A 19375-nucleotide genomic window follows, 5' to 3' on the forward strand; every position below is an offset into this window, starting at 1 on the left:
ATCCCACGGCCCTCATGCTGCTCCTCGGTTCCCCCCGCAAACGCAGCCAGTAAGTTCTGGCGACACTTCTCTGCCTACCCACTCTAGCCGCTCTCCTTCACCACGTCGTCGCTTCTCCTGATCGCCCCCATCTCGTTGATCACCATCTCCTAGCTCCTGCCGGCGCACCCTTCTGGAAAACTAATGGGTGCAGCACCTAGAGGTGATGCTGCCGAACCGACCCGATGCAAAAATTCTCTTCCAACCTTGCCCACACATCGGAACCTCATTAAAGTGAATGTGGATGGTGTGCCTGTTACGGCTCTGCTTGACACTGGTGCGCACGTATCTTTGATGAATGCTCAGCTTTGGAATCGTCTGAAGAAAGTCCTCACTCCTGCCCCGTCCCCTGTGGTCCGAGTCGCCAACGGTGGAACACCAGCCGTTATTAGCATGTGTACGGCTCGCGTGAGTGTCGCCGGACATCATACTTCTGTTTTATTTTATGCTCTAGAGCACTGCTCTCACGACCTCATCCTGGGCCTTGACTTTCTCTCTACACATTCCGCTTTGATAGACTGTTCAGTTGGTGTTGTGCAACTCGCTCTACATGCTGCTATTTGCTGCTGCTGCTACATGCTGCTAAATAAATGCTGTTTTCATTTTGTGAACACTGTCCTTACATTTTTGTTTGGCCTACATTGGAGGTAAGTTTTCTTTATTTTTTCCACCTTCGGACATTCAGGGGTCGGCCTAGAAGATGCGTGTAAATACGATATATATATATATATATATATATACACACACACACACACACACACACACACACACACACACATTTACTTATGCATTGCAAATTTTGCAGCACTGAACAGTGATAACCCTTTGTGAATTGTCCAAGAACAATCAGACTGCTTAACCTCAATTGATTTTATCACAGTAGAAGACTTGCAATTATAGTTTGGGCGGCCCTAGTTGCCCTGAAGTGTACTGTACTTCCACTGCATGAGTATGTTTGTGTTATGCCCCTATCAAAATGAGATAACTATCATTGGGAATACTCATAAACCAAACTTGACCAAGTTTACTGCCAGAACATCACAACTACTACGTAACTGTGGCAGGAACTTCGATCTTGGAACAGTGTGCATTTAGATAGAAAGGTCAACTGCTCACATCGCATTTGGACTCGCAGAACTCCCCAAGGTATCCTGGTGAGCAGGTGCACTCTCCGGTGACTGGATTGCAGGCTGCCCCATTTTTGCATTTGCATTTACTCTGGCAGTTGAGGCCATATGTGCCCACAGAACACAGTTCATTGCATCTCGACTTGGCATAGCCTGAAGGAAGACATGGAGGGCAACATGTAAGCACAATAACAGTGAGAAACACAGAGAGTAGCACTATATATATGTAAGTGTGCTGACAACAATATGAAGAGAACAGAAGTCATGCAAATGCCTGAAACTACAATAAGAACAACACAGTGACCAGTTTTGACCGAAGCTCGGTATGTGTCACCGGGATATTTGATTTTCAGTGGACCAATAGGAACAACTTTTTGCAGAATTGCACCCCGTTCAATGTGCACTGCTGTCATATTTGCACTCAACTGTCAATCAGATCACTTCAACTCGCACCCTTGTCAACAAAACTCCTAGCATACAAAACATTCGTTAGGCCGATCCTCGAATACGGAAACACTGTATGGTTTCCTCATACCCAAACTAACATAAAGAAAATAGAAACAATACAAAGGAAGGCCATTCGATTTATCCATAACAAATTTAGACGTGAAGACTCTCCCTCTAACCTTCTAGCAACTTCTGGGCTCCTTACGCTCGAAGCACGAGCGAAACAGGCACGTTCGAAATTTCTTTATCAACTTCTGCATAATTATTTCAAAATTGACATTTCAAATTACATTTCTTATTCACAAACACGACCTACCAGGCACAAACACACAAACACCTTAGTAGAATATAAATGTAATAATAATGTGTTTAAATATTCCTTTTTTCCGGTTGCCATCCGTGAATGTAATATGTTATCGCCTCTCACCACTAACACAGAGTCACTGTCTCAGTTTGAATTAAAAATTGAAAAATTGTTTAGCAGGTTAAAATTGCTAGTGCTATTATTGATCGTGCAAACCACCATGTACTTGTGCCCTGTGTATGTAGTCGGGTATGCAGCGTAGCATACCTCAATTGCCATTTCTTATTTTTTGAAAGTTCGCATGTACTTGTGTTTGGTGTATACATTTTGTAGTGAAAATTGTTTATGTTTTAAGGTGCAAAACTGACGTTATACATGTATTGATGCTTAACATTATCAGTGTTCTTTGTTTAAGTATGTATATATATATATATATATATATATATATATATATATATATATATATATATATATATATATATATATATATAGTGCCCTCCTGCTATGGTCTCAGTAGAGACTGGCAGTATTGTAAATAAATAAATAAAGAAATATTAAATATAGCAAAACACAGACAAAAGTAGGTGAGCGTGAAGGATATGGTGTGTACATGCAAATATTCAAGCACAAAACTGAAATGAAGAGTAGCAAATGGGCATATCATAATGACAAAAGACAAAAAATTATTTTTAATCACATTTTGCAATGTGTCCTAGATCCCCATGATGAGGACAAGCTGAGGGCCCGGTCAGGACAAGATGGGCTAAGTTATGCCAAGCAGTAGCCAGTGCAATAGAACTACAGTTTATTCTGTTTGGGTTAGTGTGATGCTAAAAGCTGGAACAGTAAAAGTCATTCAACCATGCTGGCTGCAGACATAATATCAGAGGTCTATACCTGGCGGACACTGACAAAGGCCGTTGACATGTGAACAGATTCCATTGTTCTCACAGCTGCAGTTCTGGGAGCAGTTGGTTCCAAACTTGCCTGGAGGACAACGCTCACTACAGCTGCAATGTAAAGAGGAATGCAACACTTCATCAAAACATCCCAGAGTCGAGTCACATGTTTAAAGGAAGCAAAGAGTGTTGTTATACAGATTTTGATAGGATAGCTCTTAAGAGGAGCGAGTTTGTCGAAAATTGCTGATGGCAATTAACATCACAAAGCATCACAAAGGTTATGAGATGCGTCATAGTTTACGCATAGTAGAAAGCCCACTAAAGAGGATCACTAAATCAGTTTGTCTGACAAAGTATTATTTCAAAACAATTTTTGCTAATTTTGTCATGAGAGGCTGATTACAAGAGGAGAAAGTGAAGGCCCAACTCCCTCTTTTCTGTTCTTCACGCCGAAACCCCAGCATCCATCCATCAGTGTGACGTCACGAATTTCAAAACATTTTCTCGTATCTTCAAGACTTGCTTAGCTCAGCCCCTGTCTCCTTTAGTACCCAATGTAGTCCCCTTTCACCAATAAAAATTTAAGTAGGCCTGAGCAGATGCCATCAAAATCCATAATGTCACGGCGAGCTGGTGTCGGAACTCTGAGGTAATACTGCCACCCGCCTTTCATTTTTACATCTTTTCTGGCTTATCAAGCAGCCTCTCATGATGAGTGATTTTCTTTTTTTTTTTTTGTAGAGAAGTTATTTAGGCACCAGTACAACTCAACTTTTCTTTTTCTTTTTTGTAGTGTACCTTTCACGTGCTCCCAAAGCACAGCACACAAGCATTTTTGAGTTCAATTTCCATGAAACGCGACTGTGCCGACTGAGAATCTAACCTGCACCGTCATGCTCAGCAGCGAACTGCCCTGGCCGCTGTGCCAACATGGGTGGCTCACTGTAAAGACAAGCGATCATCTCATCCTACTAGATGTGATGCGACACTGCTGCTATTGTGACTTCAGTGCATTTCGCCATACGTAGAGAAGTGACAAACGGCTCTCACTTGGGGCCAATGAAGCCTGGTTCACAGACGCACGTGCCGTCAACAGGGTCGCAGGTGCCGTCGTTTTCGCAGCTGCATGTGAGGGAGCACTCTGGCCCATAGAAGAGTGGCATGCATGGCCGGGAGCAGGTCTCCCCATTCCAGCCTGGCTTGCACCTGCAGTGACCGGTCCACGGGTGGCACCTGTTTGCAATAGACGGACCAAAAAGCACAGGAAGGTGGTTTATTTATTTCATTTATTTCCAATACTGTGAGCCCTGCCGGGCTGTTACAGGGTGGGAATACAGAGCACAAAGTTCACGCAAAGAACGCAGCCAAGTTTTCTTCAAAAGAGTCAACCATGTTATTGCTCGGAAACACACAAGAATTCAAGTTATTCCACTCAACAATTGTCTTGACAATGAAAGAGTGCTTAAAGACATCAACTCTTGGCACATAAGGCATTATAGCGTAATTGTGATTAGTTCGTGGTGAAACCCTTCCAGGAGGCTTCAAATACAAACTGGAATTCAGGTTCAGCTTATTGTTATAGAGTTGATATAAAATCTTAAGACGTGGTTGTGCATGAGAAGTGAAAAAAATGTTTGTCATGATGAAATTTGCTCATTTGTTTTGATATTGAGGCGATGTGAAGGAGTTCAGAGGGCACCGTATTTTACTCAAATGTAAGGCGATACCGTTTTTAAATGAAATGTACAAAAGTTTAGGTTTGGCTTAGATTCTAGGGCCAGTTTGACTGCGACCAATAGACACTTAACATGGCCCCATGGCCACAATACTCTAGGCACTACATTGCCGAGATCTGGTATAGTGCACTGCCCGATACTGAAAGCCATGATTGCAGTGCATGGGTTGGCCATTTTGTTTGAACATATGTTGTCAATCTTAGCCATTGTGTTTGCATGCATCGAGCTTTTTGACCTTGCGAAATGCTCATGTTCATGATGCCACTCACCACGGCTTACAAAGGTCACTCAGCTAGCTGAAAAAAACATCGAACCTATAGGCTCAGCACGAGCTCTATTTCGATGAAAAATATGCGTGGTCGGAAACAATGATGAAAAAGGCCAATGATGTTTATGAAGACAACGACGAGTGAATGTTGCACATGGTTGCAATGAGTGTCGAAAAACATAATAAAATGTATGTTCTTTTCACAGTTGAATGCTTTTTTTTTTTTCATTCAGTTGCAACTGTGCAAATGTTTTCTTTTTTTTTTTAATTTTCCTACCTTCTGAATTTTCAGGGTCAGCCTAGAATCTAGTAAATATGGTAGTAGACCAGTGTCTAGAAGCCTTAAAGGGACATTTAAGGCAAATATTAAGTCACTGCAGGCTCTTAAAATACCATTCCAGAAACCTCGCAGTGTTTTTTTCGTGTCAAGAGAAGACTTACTTTAAGAGAAAATTGCACATGAGAGTTACAAACACTTTTTGTGCAAATCAAAATATCTCCTATGAGTGGGGAGTGGTGATGTTGTGTGTGCTATCACCACCCTTTACTGCCATCGGTGACATAAAACAGCACCCGACAGACGGCCGTGGAGAAACTGAGCTGTGACACACTGTTGTATTCGCCGCTGCAGCTACTCTTGGTCAAGTCACTTGGTGACAATATTAGTTCGTGATAATATTAATGCCTTAGACATTCTTAAGCACTAATCTATCATTTTAGCTTGTCTTAATATTCGCCTTTAGTGTACGTTTATGTTTAATGGCAATTCTTAGTTTTTTGCTTTCTTTCCCCTTCTGGCCAGGTATACAGTAAACTCGTAACAACTCAGCTTTTTCAAAATTACAGATGAGTCAGAAATTGTGAATCTACAGAATTTCCAATGTCTATCTCGTGCAATATGTCACCAATAAGATTGCCCTTTCATCTCCACAAACATTGTTTTCAGGATTTAAGTATAATATTTGCTGAAACAAGTGGTAGCAGTTCATAATATCAGGTCCAAGATATTCTTTCTTTTAAAAAATTGAAACTGCTTTTGCAAGTCAGACAACATGATAACACTCTACTTTCTTGTAAAAATATTGCAATATGTAGCACACTTACATGATTGAATTCTCCTTGTCACACTGGCAGACATGTTCACATTTTGGTCCATATAATTCATCTGTGCAAGCTGTTAAAGAAAGAAAGAAAGAAAGAAAGAAAGAAAGAAAGAAAGAAAGAAGAAAACAGTAAGTACTAATACATCAAAAATGTCTAGCGCAGTGCATTAAATAAGGGAGTATGGATAGGACGCATAAACACAAGAACAAAAAGGAGGCTCCGGCATACTTAAGTGAGTCTTGAGGCTTTCTCTAAACCAAGGGGCCAGAACGACTGAGCACTACTTGACAGCATACTTTTGATCAAAACGATTTTTGCACTTATCGTATTTTAAGCCTGTTACTAACTGTAATAAACTGAAAGCTGTTACTATAGACTGAACCTGCCAGCATCACTGAATGTATACTTATGAGTGAATCCATACATTTCCTTTCTTACCTCGACTTTCGCATCGTGGTCCTGTGAAACCAGGAAGACAGATGCAGTGGCCATTGGTAACATTGCAGCTGGCACCATTATCGCAGTCGCACTTCTGGAAAAGCAACAATAGCAACAAAGTAACTCAGCTGTATGCATGGGACACCTATATACCAAGCAGCAGAAATAATAAATGGCTGTTCTGAACATAACTAGAAAGTGCTGAAGTTTTCTGTGGAAAGATCACGACTGAATTACATCCAGAGTAATCAAAAACTAACATCGCCAAGCAATTATAAAGCACTTCTTACAAGCGTGAAACATTTTCTTGCTACATCAAAGTTTATGGTTTTGTGCTGCTATGCCACGTGCAGAACATTTGCAGTAAAGTTCAGTTGGAAATGACTCGGAGCCATTAACTCTAGTATTAGTTCAACAGCTGGCCTTTGCAACTTCAAAAATAAATTAAAATGAGTTTTTCACATTAGTTGCACAAAAAAGAAAGTGTAGTTCTAGAATTTTACGTGCAAAACAACAATCTGATTATAAGGCATGCTGTAGTAGGAGAACGGAATCCAAGCTCATATATTCAAACTGGCCGCTTATTAAAGAAAAATTTTGCTTTTGATGTTATGTAGGGGTTATCCAGGGGACGTGTTCTCAGACAATCACTTTCGGTGATAGTACTATCGCCTTCACACGACGCAGTGCTCAACCAGCTAATAAGCTTGCGCTGAAAGCGATATCGCCGAAAGAAATAGTCCGAGAATATGTCCCCAGCAAGAAGGCGTCAGTGTGTACCTATCTCCGACTTAGAAAACAATACCTTGTGTATGGTGCTTCCTATGAGGGTGAACACTACAAAAAATTTGTGTGGCTGCATCCATTCAGATGCATAAAGTGAAATCACTATCTGTGCAATACCAAGTATTCTATAGACTGCCACAATATGCAAGACTGTTCACCAGTCATATCTGAATTTTTTCAATGCAAAAGCATGCAAATAACTATAAAGGCATTGTTTTGTGCTAGATGCCTGCTTTAGTTTTCTTTAAATGAGTCTGCAAGTACAATCTCACCTGGAGCAACAAATGGTATGAGAGTAAATCTGGGTGTTCTTACACTACATACAAGTATTTGCAGGGTGTCTACCAAGTTGACATTTCCGAATTCCCTGAGTTTTCCAGGTTTTCCCTGAGTGCCTTTGCGAAATTCCCTGAGTGATGCAGAACTATGTTTTATGTCAAGACTGGCTGGAACCATATCACCCGATGCTGTCACTCTTTAGTAAGCATATGAAAAAATTTTTTTAAAAGAACCGACTTAATCCAATTTGAATACTAAGGAGTAGTGTTTATGTTATTCAAAAAAAGAATAGAAGGGAGGGGTTAGTAAAATGCACAGCAAATAAAATGTCTTCGAAAGAAATTGCAAATCAAGTCAGACATTCTCAAACACAAATAAAAAGGAGATGCATACAGAAGCAAATATTTTCGAATATTTTATACCAACTGATAGCAAGCTCAGTGGTATGAGGCCCAAATTTTGTCACAATTGAGAGTCTCGCTCAACAGCTCGTAAGTCAACCTCAACTGTTCTGACACACTCTCAGCCCGTGCACGATACCTCAGTGTTGTGTTTCACTGCTTTAAAGAGTTTATTTTGGTTTGTATGAGGGACACCTGCATCTCGGCGTCAGCCAAGAGTGTTTTTTGAGCTCAGGCTCCTTCAAAGAAGCGCTCGCATACTTCATTCCCCGTTCATTCCTCAATGCATCGGTCCTTTCTGTTCTCATGCTCCTTTTGTCAGGTGTTCGCACTACGGACCATTTGAAGGACCTCCTAGGGGCCGCGAAAACTTCAGAAAAATCAGGCAGTCCGAAAAAATAAATGCATGTCTTTTACTGCTCTTAAGGGCTCAAATCGACACAGGCACGTCTGAAAAAGCTCTGAATGCCTGTCGGTACACTTATTAGGCATAGCGGTGCTCTTACTGTGACAGGAGAGGGTGGGTGCACGCGTGTAAAATTAAGGAATACATACCGTGTCCTGTGACAATTGCCCCTTCCTACGCTTGTTAAGCTTCACCGCAATACTTTTGTTAATGCTTAACCGCGTCACACAGCTACACTGAGGCGAAAGTAACTTTCAGGAACCAGCATTATGGAATGCGCTGTGCTGTCCGAGCTTCGATGCCAAAATTATTGCTGACAGCAGAGAAATGACGAAACAGGGCACCGAACGGCAAAAAGCTTAATAGCGAACGTCGAAGCAGCAAGGCGTAGCGTTGCCGCAGTGGTGGCTACGGCTGCCAGCGGATCTGCGTGCGATAGCGCCGGTTCGAGGCGGCGAGGTAATCAAAATGTCAGCGCTGGTGGCTTTTATTAATGCTGTTTCGGACCTGCGATCATGCAGAACGTCCGGAAAATCGGACGGCAAAGTGTTCTTGCGTCCGAAATTTCAGACGTTCTGATACATTGACTCTATAGGGTACGTGGTGGTGCCGCGAAGACGTCCAAATGATCGGGAATCCGGAAAGTCGGTCGTCGACTCTACACTGGCAACTCCTCCAGCCGACGACAGGGCATCAAAGACGATTCGTTACGATTCCTGTCTGTTACTCGAGCCAGCATTACCGCGACTTTCGACCCTTTCAATAAAATTACAGCTAATTTTCCCTGATAGAGGAACAAATTTCCCGAATCTTCCCTGAGTTTTTCCAGACTATTAAAAATCCCTGAGAATTCCCGGTTTTCCCGGTTGGTAGACACTCTGTATTTCTAACTGCAAATCAAATAATTTTCATCAGGTAAAAAAATTCAGGCTGTAAGAGGTTGAGCTGAACCTAAATCTGGGTACACAAGCATTTTTGCACACTGCTTCCATCAAAATGCAGCCACCGCGACCACGAGCGAATATGCAACCTACCTCATGTTCAACAGTACAACGCCATCATCACTAAGCTACTGTGTCAGGTTGTTAGTACGCACACCAATGTCTATAAAGAAGACTATCTGTGCTACGTAAATGCAAGTTGAGCAGTAGTGCACAATAACAACAAACAGGTGCTCCAGAGCATGAACTGTAGGGCATATTTAACTGTTCATACTCTAGCAGGCTAATAATGAGCCTCCAGTTTTTATATTCAACGCAACAATAGTACTTACTGCCTTCTCTAGCCATATTGTTACGGGAAGGAAGGGAAGAAGCGTATGTCTATTTACAGATGGCTTTTAATGGCGGAGCCAACATGTGTAGAGCAGTGAAAAAAAAATCTAAACTCTTTTTCGTCATCTCCAAGGCAACGATCAGCGTCCTATTCCCACATTACAGACTGTGACAATATTCATTACAACAGAGGTTATATGTGCTGCACACAGTGACTTCTCGTGCACAAATGTTTACAAGTTGGTCACAAGGCGAATAAAGCTGCACCATGACAAATGATGAGGTACTGTATTAACACAGTTATGAGTCGCCCCCATTTCCTAAAGATGGATATTCAAATACAGGAAGCCAAGTTGTATTCTAACTTGCACAACTAGTAGAGTGCTTTTCTTCAGCTGGATTCTTCTTTTCTTCAGCAACAAACACAAAAAAAGAATGCAAATGAACTGTCAGGCATTATAAAAAGGAAATCTGGTCTATTTCTTATTATCTAGTAGAGAAAAAAAAAGCAATTGTTGGGACATTTGACCGTGGCAACTGGGTGAAGTCAGGACAAAGGACATTTACTCAAAATTCGGGGTTGGTTGGCAACCCAAACTGCATTTAGCTCTTTCAGCATCCAGCATACCATTCTATTACCACAATAGTGAACTATTTTATTCATGAAGTTTCCTTTCACTTATGCCTTTTCTGTAATCTAGGCTGTTCTTTGTCTATTAATAATTGCATGGGTCATTTACCTCTCTATCATTAATTGTGCCACTTGTACTTACCTTAGAGCCTTCTCGTTACAGGGCAGGAATTGTCAACTTTTTCTTGTTTCTATTACATTGTTTAACCCCACATATACAGCTGAGTTGGGTTAAGAGGAAGCTTTAGCTCGGGCCCAACTCCGACGCGGCCTATTCAAATACATGTAAAACGCAATAACGTTTTTATGAGATAACCCCTGGACTGATATTAATGAAATTTATTGCATTTGAAAGAGAAAGTTAAATTCTAGTGACTGTTGGAAGCGGAATTTCGATTTAGGGCTTGAATTTTCTTAAAACAATTTTCAAATATTTGACCGTTTGAAGAAAATAGAAGCACAAAGTTTACAAATTCCTAGCTCTGCATCAAGAACTGATATCGCGGTTCTGTAAACGGCATCTATTAGATCACTCAAAGTGGACAAATTCAATGTGTCATTTTACATCTTAAGTGAATTTGTTACGTTGTTTACAAGGGTTTTGCAAAAGTTGTGTTTCCCTATTATTAAATATTTTTATATTCATGTGTAACATATCAACTTTTTCCGCTTTAGAGGTGCTATTTGATGCAACTCACAGAATTATATTATCATTTTTCGCTGTTGAGTTACAGAGTTGTGAACTTGATAGTTTCGTTCTCTGAAAGTTTTCGATTTTTGCCAATCTTTAATAAAAAATTGACGATCTAACTGAATAATTTGAAAGCAACAGTCACTAGATTTTAAGTTTTTCTTTTAAATGCAACAAATCTCGTCAAGTTTGGTGCAGTGGTTGCCGACAAAAACGAATTCTCATTTTACATGTATTTAGATAGGAGCACCTGAGCTAAAGCTTCCTCTTAATGCCAACACCCAGAGGTGTGATGCATTAGTCAGTGGTTGTACCTTGCTGCAGTTGAGACCATACGCTCCGACGGGGCATTCATCCTGGCAGCGCTCACCCCCATACCCAGGGCCACAGATGCATTTGCCGGTCAGGTGCTCGCATAGAGCGCCATTGTAGCAGTGGCAGCGTTGGCTGCAGTTGGTACCATAGAAGCCAGCGGGACATGGGTTTGCACACACAGCCCCCTGTGAAAAAAAAAAAGCAACAGACTGATCACATCGCAGCGACTTACATTAAATGTCGGACATGCCGTCACATTGTAGTGACAGTGAAGAACCACTGTGACATAACCGCAAGTCGCAAAACTAACTTTTTATTGGGAGAACTTGCTGTCCACGAAAACAAGTAACACTCGGAGCACAACAAAGCAGCAAGCATGGTCATTGGTAACTGAAATCTGATCTGCGGGCCAAGTGCGGTGGCTAGTTATACATGACTCGCTGAAGGTTTTAGCATAATCGCTGGTGCTCGCGTGCCTTTTAGAATGTACAACACTATTCGTGTTGCACATTCAATCTGATTACACAAGGTTTAGGGGCAATGTAGACGACAGATAGAATTGGCAACAACAATTGAGAATGTTCAGATACATGTAGGCATGCCTTGCACTGAGTGATAACCGTTAACATGTGTTAGCCAGTGAAGTGCGGTCACCAGAAAAATATAAACAAGTACGCATGTCAATATATGCAGGGGCCATGCAGTGGGAGAAAGAAATATATTCAGTGGGGCTGAGTGCCACCAGTTTCCTTTGTGGTTCTATTGTAGTAGCTTAACAATTAAAAAAAAAGTTTGTGTAAGAAAAATGAGCCAGCCCTCCCTTCCATTTCCTGGTTTTTGCCCCACATTCAATGTACACTTCCAAGGGCCATACATAAGAGTATTAGCTTTCTTATGGTGATAACAAAGCATGGTAGAAGCTTGAAGCTGTCACTTTCAGTAGTTGCTCAGCTACAGAAACAAATAACCACCGTATAAAGCCAATAGTTGCCTCTGTACGGTGGTTATGTCATTTTTATACCATGGTTACCTGACTAATACAGTGTTTCTTAAATAACATTTTTCTAGCACATTAGCTATGATTGGTGACAGGCAAAGAATGCACTGCCAAGTGTACTTCTACGGCAGCCTGTATACATGTGCCAGCCAATCACGATAACTCACTCATCCACAAACTGTGTGCAAATGCTTGTGTCTACACATCACACGCCACACAATTACTGTCGCTCCTATGTGTTCTAGTACTGTGTGCATGCATGCATTTGTGTTCCCTTGTCGTGTGCAAAATTGATGCTCGGCAAATTTCACACGACTGTATGCTGCAGTTTCATGATGAAACATAACAATGTTTGCTTAGTGTCATTTATAGCAATGGCATCGAAATGTCGAAACACATATACAGAAGCTCTTGTTCTATGCACAAGTACCAAGTGTAAGATGCCATGGAAGGTTACAACGCATCAAATGTCAGTGCAGATATCGGACAGCCTCGTGCACCGTAAACATGACTTACCGTCCATCCCTCAGGACAGAAGCAGCGTCCAGTGACAGGGTCACAAGTGCCTCCATTCTGGCAGTTGCACTTGTTGGAACACTGGTCTCCGTGAGTCCCAGCTGGACACAGCTCATGGCACCTGATGGAAAACAGAAAATGAATGCATCAGTGTGGTGTAACCAGAACATTTCATTGCAGCACTACAGAACAAGACACAAACAACAGATGTTTCTGAAAGGGTGCAAATTAAAAGTTAGCATGCTAGGACGTCAATTTTGTAGTCGCATAAACATGCATATTACTGAGGATAAATAAAACAGCACATCTACAGTCACAGATAATGTGACCTGTGCTTTTCACCAATTGAAAACAAATTACATCGATGCCAAACACGAGAACAAATCTTTACCACTCTCACAACTAGATGTGCAACACAAAAGCAGCTTTCTATGGCAAGACAAAAACACACATAATTCTGCACATTTGTTACGTTATGCACCACAAGATTGTAAAGGAAAATAATAACACTGCCTGAATTTGGTTCAAAATTATAGAAGCTATGAGAGCTATTGTGGAATACAGCACAGGATAAAATTTACAGCCCATTTGCAACATCCAAGAACACAGTTTTTCATCACAGGAAAAAAAAAAAATTTTTACCCATCACTACCTGGCGTTTCAGTCAAACAAGTTTCTAAAACTAGAGGACAGAGTAAACACTCACAAAGGTCCTGTGTACCCAGGAGCACAGGTACAGGCCCCTGATATGTGGTCACAAAGGGCACCGTTCTCACAGCGGCACAACTGTCCACACTCGTAGCCATACTTTCCGCTGTCGCACGGCTCGTTGCAATCGATACCTTGCCATCCTGGAAGGAGAACAGCCCAACCAAGGCGATCATGTGATACCGCACTTGCTGCACAACCAAGCTACGCAGGTGCCGCGAATTTGCAGCACCCCACTGTCAACATACTATTTCTGAGATAGCATCAGAAAAAGGAATGTTCTTTGGAGGCCTTAATTTTTTATATGTTGCAGGAGATTCTGTAAATAGTACATCTGGCCCACTTTTTGGCTTATACATAAACAAGGCTTCCCAAGTATGTGCAGAAACTTTTGTAGGCAAAATAGCCACTCATATATACCGATACCGATTATGTGGCTGCCTAGCAAATCGGCAAGACGTGAGTGGAGAAAACATAGGCAAAAGTTATTTCATTATTTTTGCGGATGGATTTTCGCAACAACAGTATGAAACCAGGAATTTCAGAGTATTTTTGCATGCTTAAGTTGTTCTTGTTTAGAAAACAGCTTCAATGAATTACTATGCTTATTCTTCAGTCCCTATACAGAGCACCTTGTTTATTATTAACCTGTTAGCTACTTTGGAGTGAATGCTGTCCAAATCTCAAGACATCAGGAGCAATTAGAGCGGCGACTCCGATCTTGTGTTTAATTAATTGTGTCCTCTCTGGCATACCAGGACTCTGGTCACTAACACAGAGTAGCTTAACATTCCTCTTTACTGTCTCTTTATGGGGGCCTTGCAACACCTTCTTTTGGAATCTGAGAACACACCAGAGTAAGTATGATGCGTTTTAATAAATATCCTGTATAAACTCATGTAAGGGCCGCACTTTTTTTTTTTTCAATTTTGATGCGGTGCAGCCCTTCCATGGGACTTAACTTTTTGTTTTATGAGAGATTGCAGGCTCCCTTCAGCGTGCAGTGGAATAATATTTGGCTTGCGTGTTCATGAAAACATTGCCTACACATTACAGATGTCTTCTTACTGTGCTCGAAAATGTTGCAGTGCCCTTTTAAAGAGGAAGCAACTCAAAGTTGATGGTACTACAATCTACAATGAGTAAAAATTACAGTTTCCTCGAAAGGGCAAAGCACAAAAGGGCAAAGCAATTACAGCAACACCACAGTTTGCCATTGCATTTGAACTCCTCAGATAGTGCTCTAATTATATGCGAGTGGCCCATTTTGGCACAACTGAGCACACAAAGCAACTCCTACTGGGCAGAAGTAACAGCACCCTGGCAGAAACCAGCCATCTCGCAACATTGGCATGATGAGCGCTGTCAGTGGTGTTGAAGATGTCACACCTTTATGATGCACAAGATGAGACCAACGAGAAACTGTCAGCATTAGTCAGTGCACAATGAAATATTACATAATGTTAGCTTGACGTTTACTGCTCAGACCAAAGTATACACAATGCAGCTTATTGAGAACACTGGTGTGCTTACAGTAGCTTGCGCACAGTGTTCATGCCAGCAGCAGAAGCCAGAATATGTAGCATTGACCATGCATCAACTTTGCTTTGTCATTTTTGCAGCCAAATGCACTCCGCGATTTTAAAGACCTTCTAATGCTACACGCACAAGCCGTGCATGCATCGTCAGCGGGACAGCACGTGTGAATGCGCCTAGAGCATTCGAACGTCGTATAGTCACAATAAAACAAGCTAAGAAGACTGACCTGGCTTGCAAGAGCAGGCTCCACTCACTGGGTCACACCTGGCGCCATTTTTGCATGGGCAGTCCCTATGGCAAGCTTTACCCCACTTGCCATCTGGACAGGCTGTGGGAAAGAAAAGTGATCATTCATTTGATCACATTCATTCACTGAACACTTCAATGAGAAAAGAAGCTCTTCACACCTTACTGAATAGCCTGACACATTGTCAGAATATGCAACTACAGATCGCCCGTACATGCTACATGCCAAATGTTAGCACAATATGGCACAGGGTGGTAATTGGTTCCAGTCAAGTGAACTAAATCAAAGATATGGCCTTACTTAAAAACATACCCAAATGAGGTCAAATGTAGAGTTATGAAAGCAAGAGAAACACCTCGAGTGACAACACTTAAATGGCTACTTGACTACTGCCCGATAAAAAACAAAGCTGGGGACATTTATACAGGAAAAATTTGCACCTTCATTCATTTCATGTCAAAGTCATTTAAAACTAATAAAAAATAATTAGGGTTAGCAGAGCTGAGTCGTATCTTTAAGTGAATTTCACTAGGCAGGAAAAGAAAATTTTGTTTTGCTTTGCTGCACATTCAGAAGAAATAGAAATAGCTGTGATTCCTTAACAAGCATTGACATTTACACAATGGAGGACTTACTGTATATCACTGATGTTTCCAGGAAAAGAGAGAGAAGGAGAAAAGAGAGAGACATTTCAGATTTTGGTGCATTGATCACTTGAGAAAGTGTGAAGGTAACTAGAAAGTACTAAATAAAAGACAGCACACCAAGTGCTCACGCTTTAGAGCAAACTCTCTAAACAACCACATATAAAGTGGCATCATATTAAGCAGTCATTCGAATAATTTCGAATGAAGCAGTCATTCGAAAAACCACAAGATCCATTAAAGAAGATCATTTATTTCTTATTACTGAGGCAAAGTGCCTGGAGTCAAGAGTTGTACTAACTGTGGTGATCATGCAAACATAAGTGCTCACAAGTGATCACAGGTTATATGTTTGGGTTGTGAGAAATTTTGCTTCGTTGTGTGGCTTCCAAGTCACGGCAAGACATTTACCTACCGCGAACTGAAGCCTATCACAAAAAAGGTGACTTTTCCTTTACTGCTAAACAACCATCGATTGAATGGTGGAAGAATAGGGATCCTGGCTTGATATGGAAGACTGCAAAAGCAATCACATGGAATATATTTGTGGCAGATTTTCGATGCAGTGTCATTTCCTGTGGAGTGTCATTTCCCATATTGGAATCGTTAGAGTGCTCTTCTTGTAACTTAAGTGGCAACCGCATAAACCTTACTTCAGCCATGATTACAATGTATGCATTGGACAGCTTGGAACAGGCACAGAAATAGCATGGCAAAAATATGCCCGAGGTAGGTTCTTGTTGCCACTTAGGACATCCCAATACTAATTGTGCATTAAAAAATACGTCGTTGTGGATTGCATGACATGAATTTAGACCACCTCAGTTTCTTTAACACACACCAAGATCTCTGTCCTAGTTTCTACTACTGGACTGTAACTGCTGTGGCCAGGAACTGAACTTGTGACCTTGTGTTCAGCAGCTGAATGCTACAGCCACTGAGTGGCTGTTAAGAAAAACTAGCCCACCAATTAAGCTTTCATTGCCCACTCCGAGCAACCCAAAGGCAATTTATGATCATACACGTGTAATCAAGACCTACCAACATGGCAAAGATGTGACCAGAAAAGTACGCTAAGAGGACAGGTTACAGTGGAGTACTCACAGAAGTTGCAGGTAGGGCCACCCCAGCCAGGCTGACACTCACAGGTTTCAGGACTGGAGCAGGTTCCATGAATGCATGGGTTGTTGCAAAGTGCTGAAGCATGTTGATGAGGGAAACAGAAATGAAGCACACAGGCTAACGACTAAAAAAAAAATCCACCCATTCTTGCACTTCTTTTTAAGAATATTTAGGTCGTTGAAGATACAGAAATATTAACTGTTGCAAAACCAATTAAAGACGGAATACATTGCTAAGGAAAACAAAGTTACTGTTCCACTTCAGGATTGCAGTAATTATCTGTTTTTTCTCATGTTAGTACATGCTATTTTTGGTATAGGTACGAATACTGTATTGATATAGTATCAACATCTGGTTCACAATTCTGTTGGCATTTTGTGACATTGTTGCTTTCTGTTAACTGGGCTACTGAGCAACAAGCTGTTCAAATTACCAGATATTTGCGGTAATAGGGTTGCTTATAAAGTGTGTGTCTAAAGACTTTAGAACATGGTCACATGAAAAGATGGCCCAGATTATGTGCTGTTCATTTAATGGAAGCCGATTGTGTGTAAACATTGCCATAAAAAGGATGATGACAAAGCCCTTTGATAGAGATCTCTACCAATACTCCTCCTGAAACAGCCAAACCTACAGCATGGCTATGAATTTTTAAGATTTCATTACCAATTCTCTGCCACCCTCAAATGCATTTCCCCTCCTATAGTATCCATTTTGCTACTCAATAGACCACTGGTTATCTGATTCTGCATATCACACGACATGCCCAACTCCACATGTGAATATATTGCTTGTGCAAAACAGTAATGCCAAGACTACTTACGCAAACATCGGGAGCCATCAGCAGTCTCCACAAAACCTTTGCAGCAGACCTTGACAGTACGAGTGCTTTCTTTAACTTCTGTCTTGTAGGCGACCGTATGAGCAATCCTGATGGAAAAAAGAACAAATACCCATGTTTAAGAGCAACAGCTGGCATGGCAGCCTGATAAGTGGTCACTGCTGTATTTCATGTGATACAGCTGTAACTCAAAACTAAAGGGGAATTCCAAGAATTAGCCAAGTGCTGTGAAAAAAATATACGTACCTGTACTTGGAGCATCGTGGTGGGAATGCTAAACACCACGTATAGGTACGAATTTGGTAAGGTTTGTTGTATGAAACCCGAACGGTGGTAAGGTACCTGAACAGAGACAAGACAGGAGCCATGTTCTAACACGGTTCTGCACTCTAATGCTGCGATAGCATAAATAATGCCTCTGTGAATAGTAACAAACTGAAAGCTTGCATGCTAAAAATTTGAGTACTCACGTTTCTTGCTTTGTACAAACATTCGGTCCATTCTCCAATGTAAAAGAAGTTGGGAACACAACAATGAGTGCAATAGATGCCCATCTGAAACAGTGAAAGCAAGGAAAACTTTTTTAAAGATTCATTTCATTATTCGTTAGAAGTGTTTAAGTTTCTCTCACATAAGTTAAAATATTTGGCCAGCATGAATGTTTGTATCTATCAACAGTGATCACTACACTTTAACACATATATGGTGAACTTCAAAAGGTGAAAAAATGCAGCATCGTGTCTTCAGTTCTTTTTTTCCTTCTTTTTCTGTAATCAAAACCCTGTGCTGGGAGAGTTATTTTGCTTGGTTACGTTAATGCATTACCTGAAATGATATTTTATGCACTTCTAACTTTTCTTTGTGTCGGAGAGGAATTTCTTTCTTATTTCCATTTAGAACATACTGAAAAGTGTGCAGGTGAACAGTTTGGCGCATTCATGGGTCCTCAAGTATGCCCTCTTGACACGGTGACATGCAACAGTGCGAGTAGTGTCGTGGGAGCGGGGCGATGGTTGTGGTCTTTTTCAGGATGTTGAAAATGCGTTGCTTAAGCACTTTTTTAGACATGCTGGCATCATCACAACACCAGTTTAGGCTTGTATTGACTATACAGACTGTGCCTGTAGGAAACACACCATGTAATAGATGACCGAGGAAGAAAAAAATCCGAATGACTCGTGCAACTGATTACGTGCTGAGGACGGCTACTGGGGTGACAATTTCAGTGTTCGACACAAACTAACTCTTCCTACAGAAACCTGACGCACTTTCGGCTTTTCCCTTTTATAGGCATGGCTTTGCTATCACATATGGTAATCAGTGTTGCGAGCATCCGTAAACCATTTTAAGAGACTATGCAGACAGAAAAATTTTATTTTCGAAGTTTCTACTCGTTTGCTAGAGAAACCACTGCACATGTAGATACTTTGAATGATACGCTTTATTATCATTCGAAGTATCATTAAAATGGTAGACAGTTCCTTTCAAAAAACACTGAAGTAGTTTTAAGGAATCGTTAGCCAACTGCACTTTTCAAAGACAAAATAAGAAGTTTTCATCATCAGTAGAGAGGCTTGGTCTGAAAGAAAATGACACAAACACAACAGACAGGT

General features: G+C 41.1%; 1 protein-coding gene across 3 annotated transcripts in view; it reads right to left on the minus strand.

Moving 5' to 3' along the window:
* Nucleotides 1-19375, minus strand: part of drpr (multiple EGF like domains draper) — a 40242-nt gene that overhangs the window by 19267 nt on the left and 1600 nt on the right. For all 3 annotated transcript variants that reach the window (XM_075693360.1, XM_075693359.1, XM_075693358.1), the window contains exons 2-14: nt 18233-18316; nt 18009-18104; nt 17745-17851; nt 16904-16996; nt 15135-15236; nt 13368-13512; nt 12662-12782; nt 11148-11333; nt 6366-6459; nt 5928-5997; nt 3870-4052; nt 2815-2927; nt 1156-1319 (exon numbers count right to left, since the gene is read on the minus strand). In XM_075693360.1, the coding sequence (XP_075549475.1) occupies nt 1156-1319; nt 2815-2927; nt 3870-4052; nt 5928-5997; nt 6366-6459; nt 11148-11333; nt 12662-12782; nt 13368-13512; nt 15135-15236; nt 16904-16996; nt 17745-17851; nt 18009-18104; nt 18233-18316 (1558 nt within the window). The remainder of the gene's footprint in view (nt 1-1155; nt 1320-2814; nt 2928-3869; nt 4053-5927; nt 5998-6365; nt 6460-11147; nt 11334-12661; nt 12783-13367; nt 13513-15134; nt 15237-16903; nt 16997-17744; nt 17852-18008; nt 18105-18232; nt 18317-19375) is intronic.

The sequence above is a fragment of the Dermacentor variabilis genome, chromosome 5, assembly GCF_050947875.1.
Source record: "Dermacentor variabilis isolate Ectoservices chromosome 5, ASM5094787v1, whole genome shotgun sequence".
Classification (NCBI taxonomy): Eukaryota; Metazoa; Arthropoda; class Arachnida; order Ixodida; family Ixodidae; genus Dermacentor; species Dermacentor variabilis.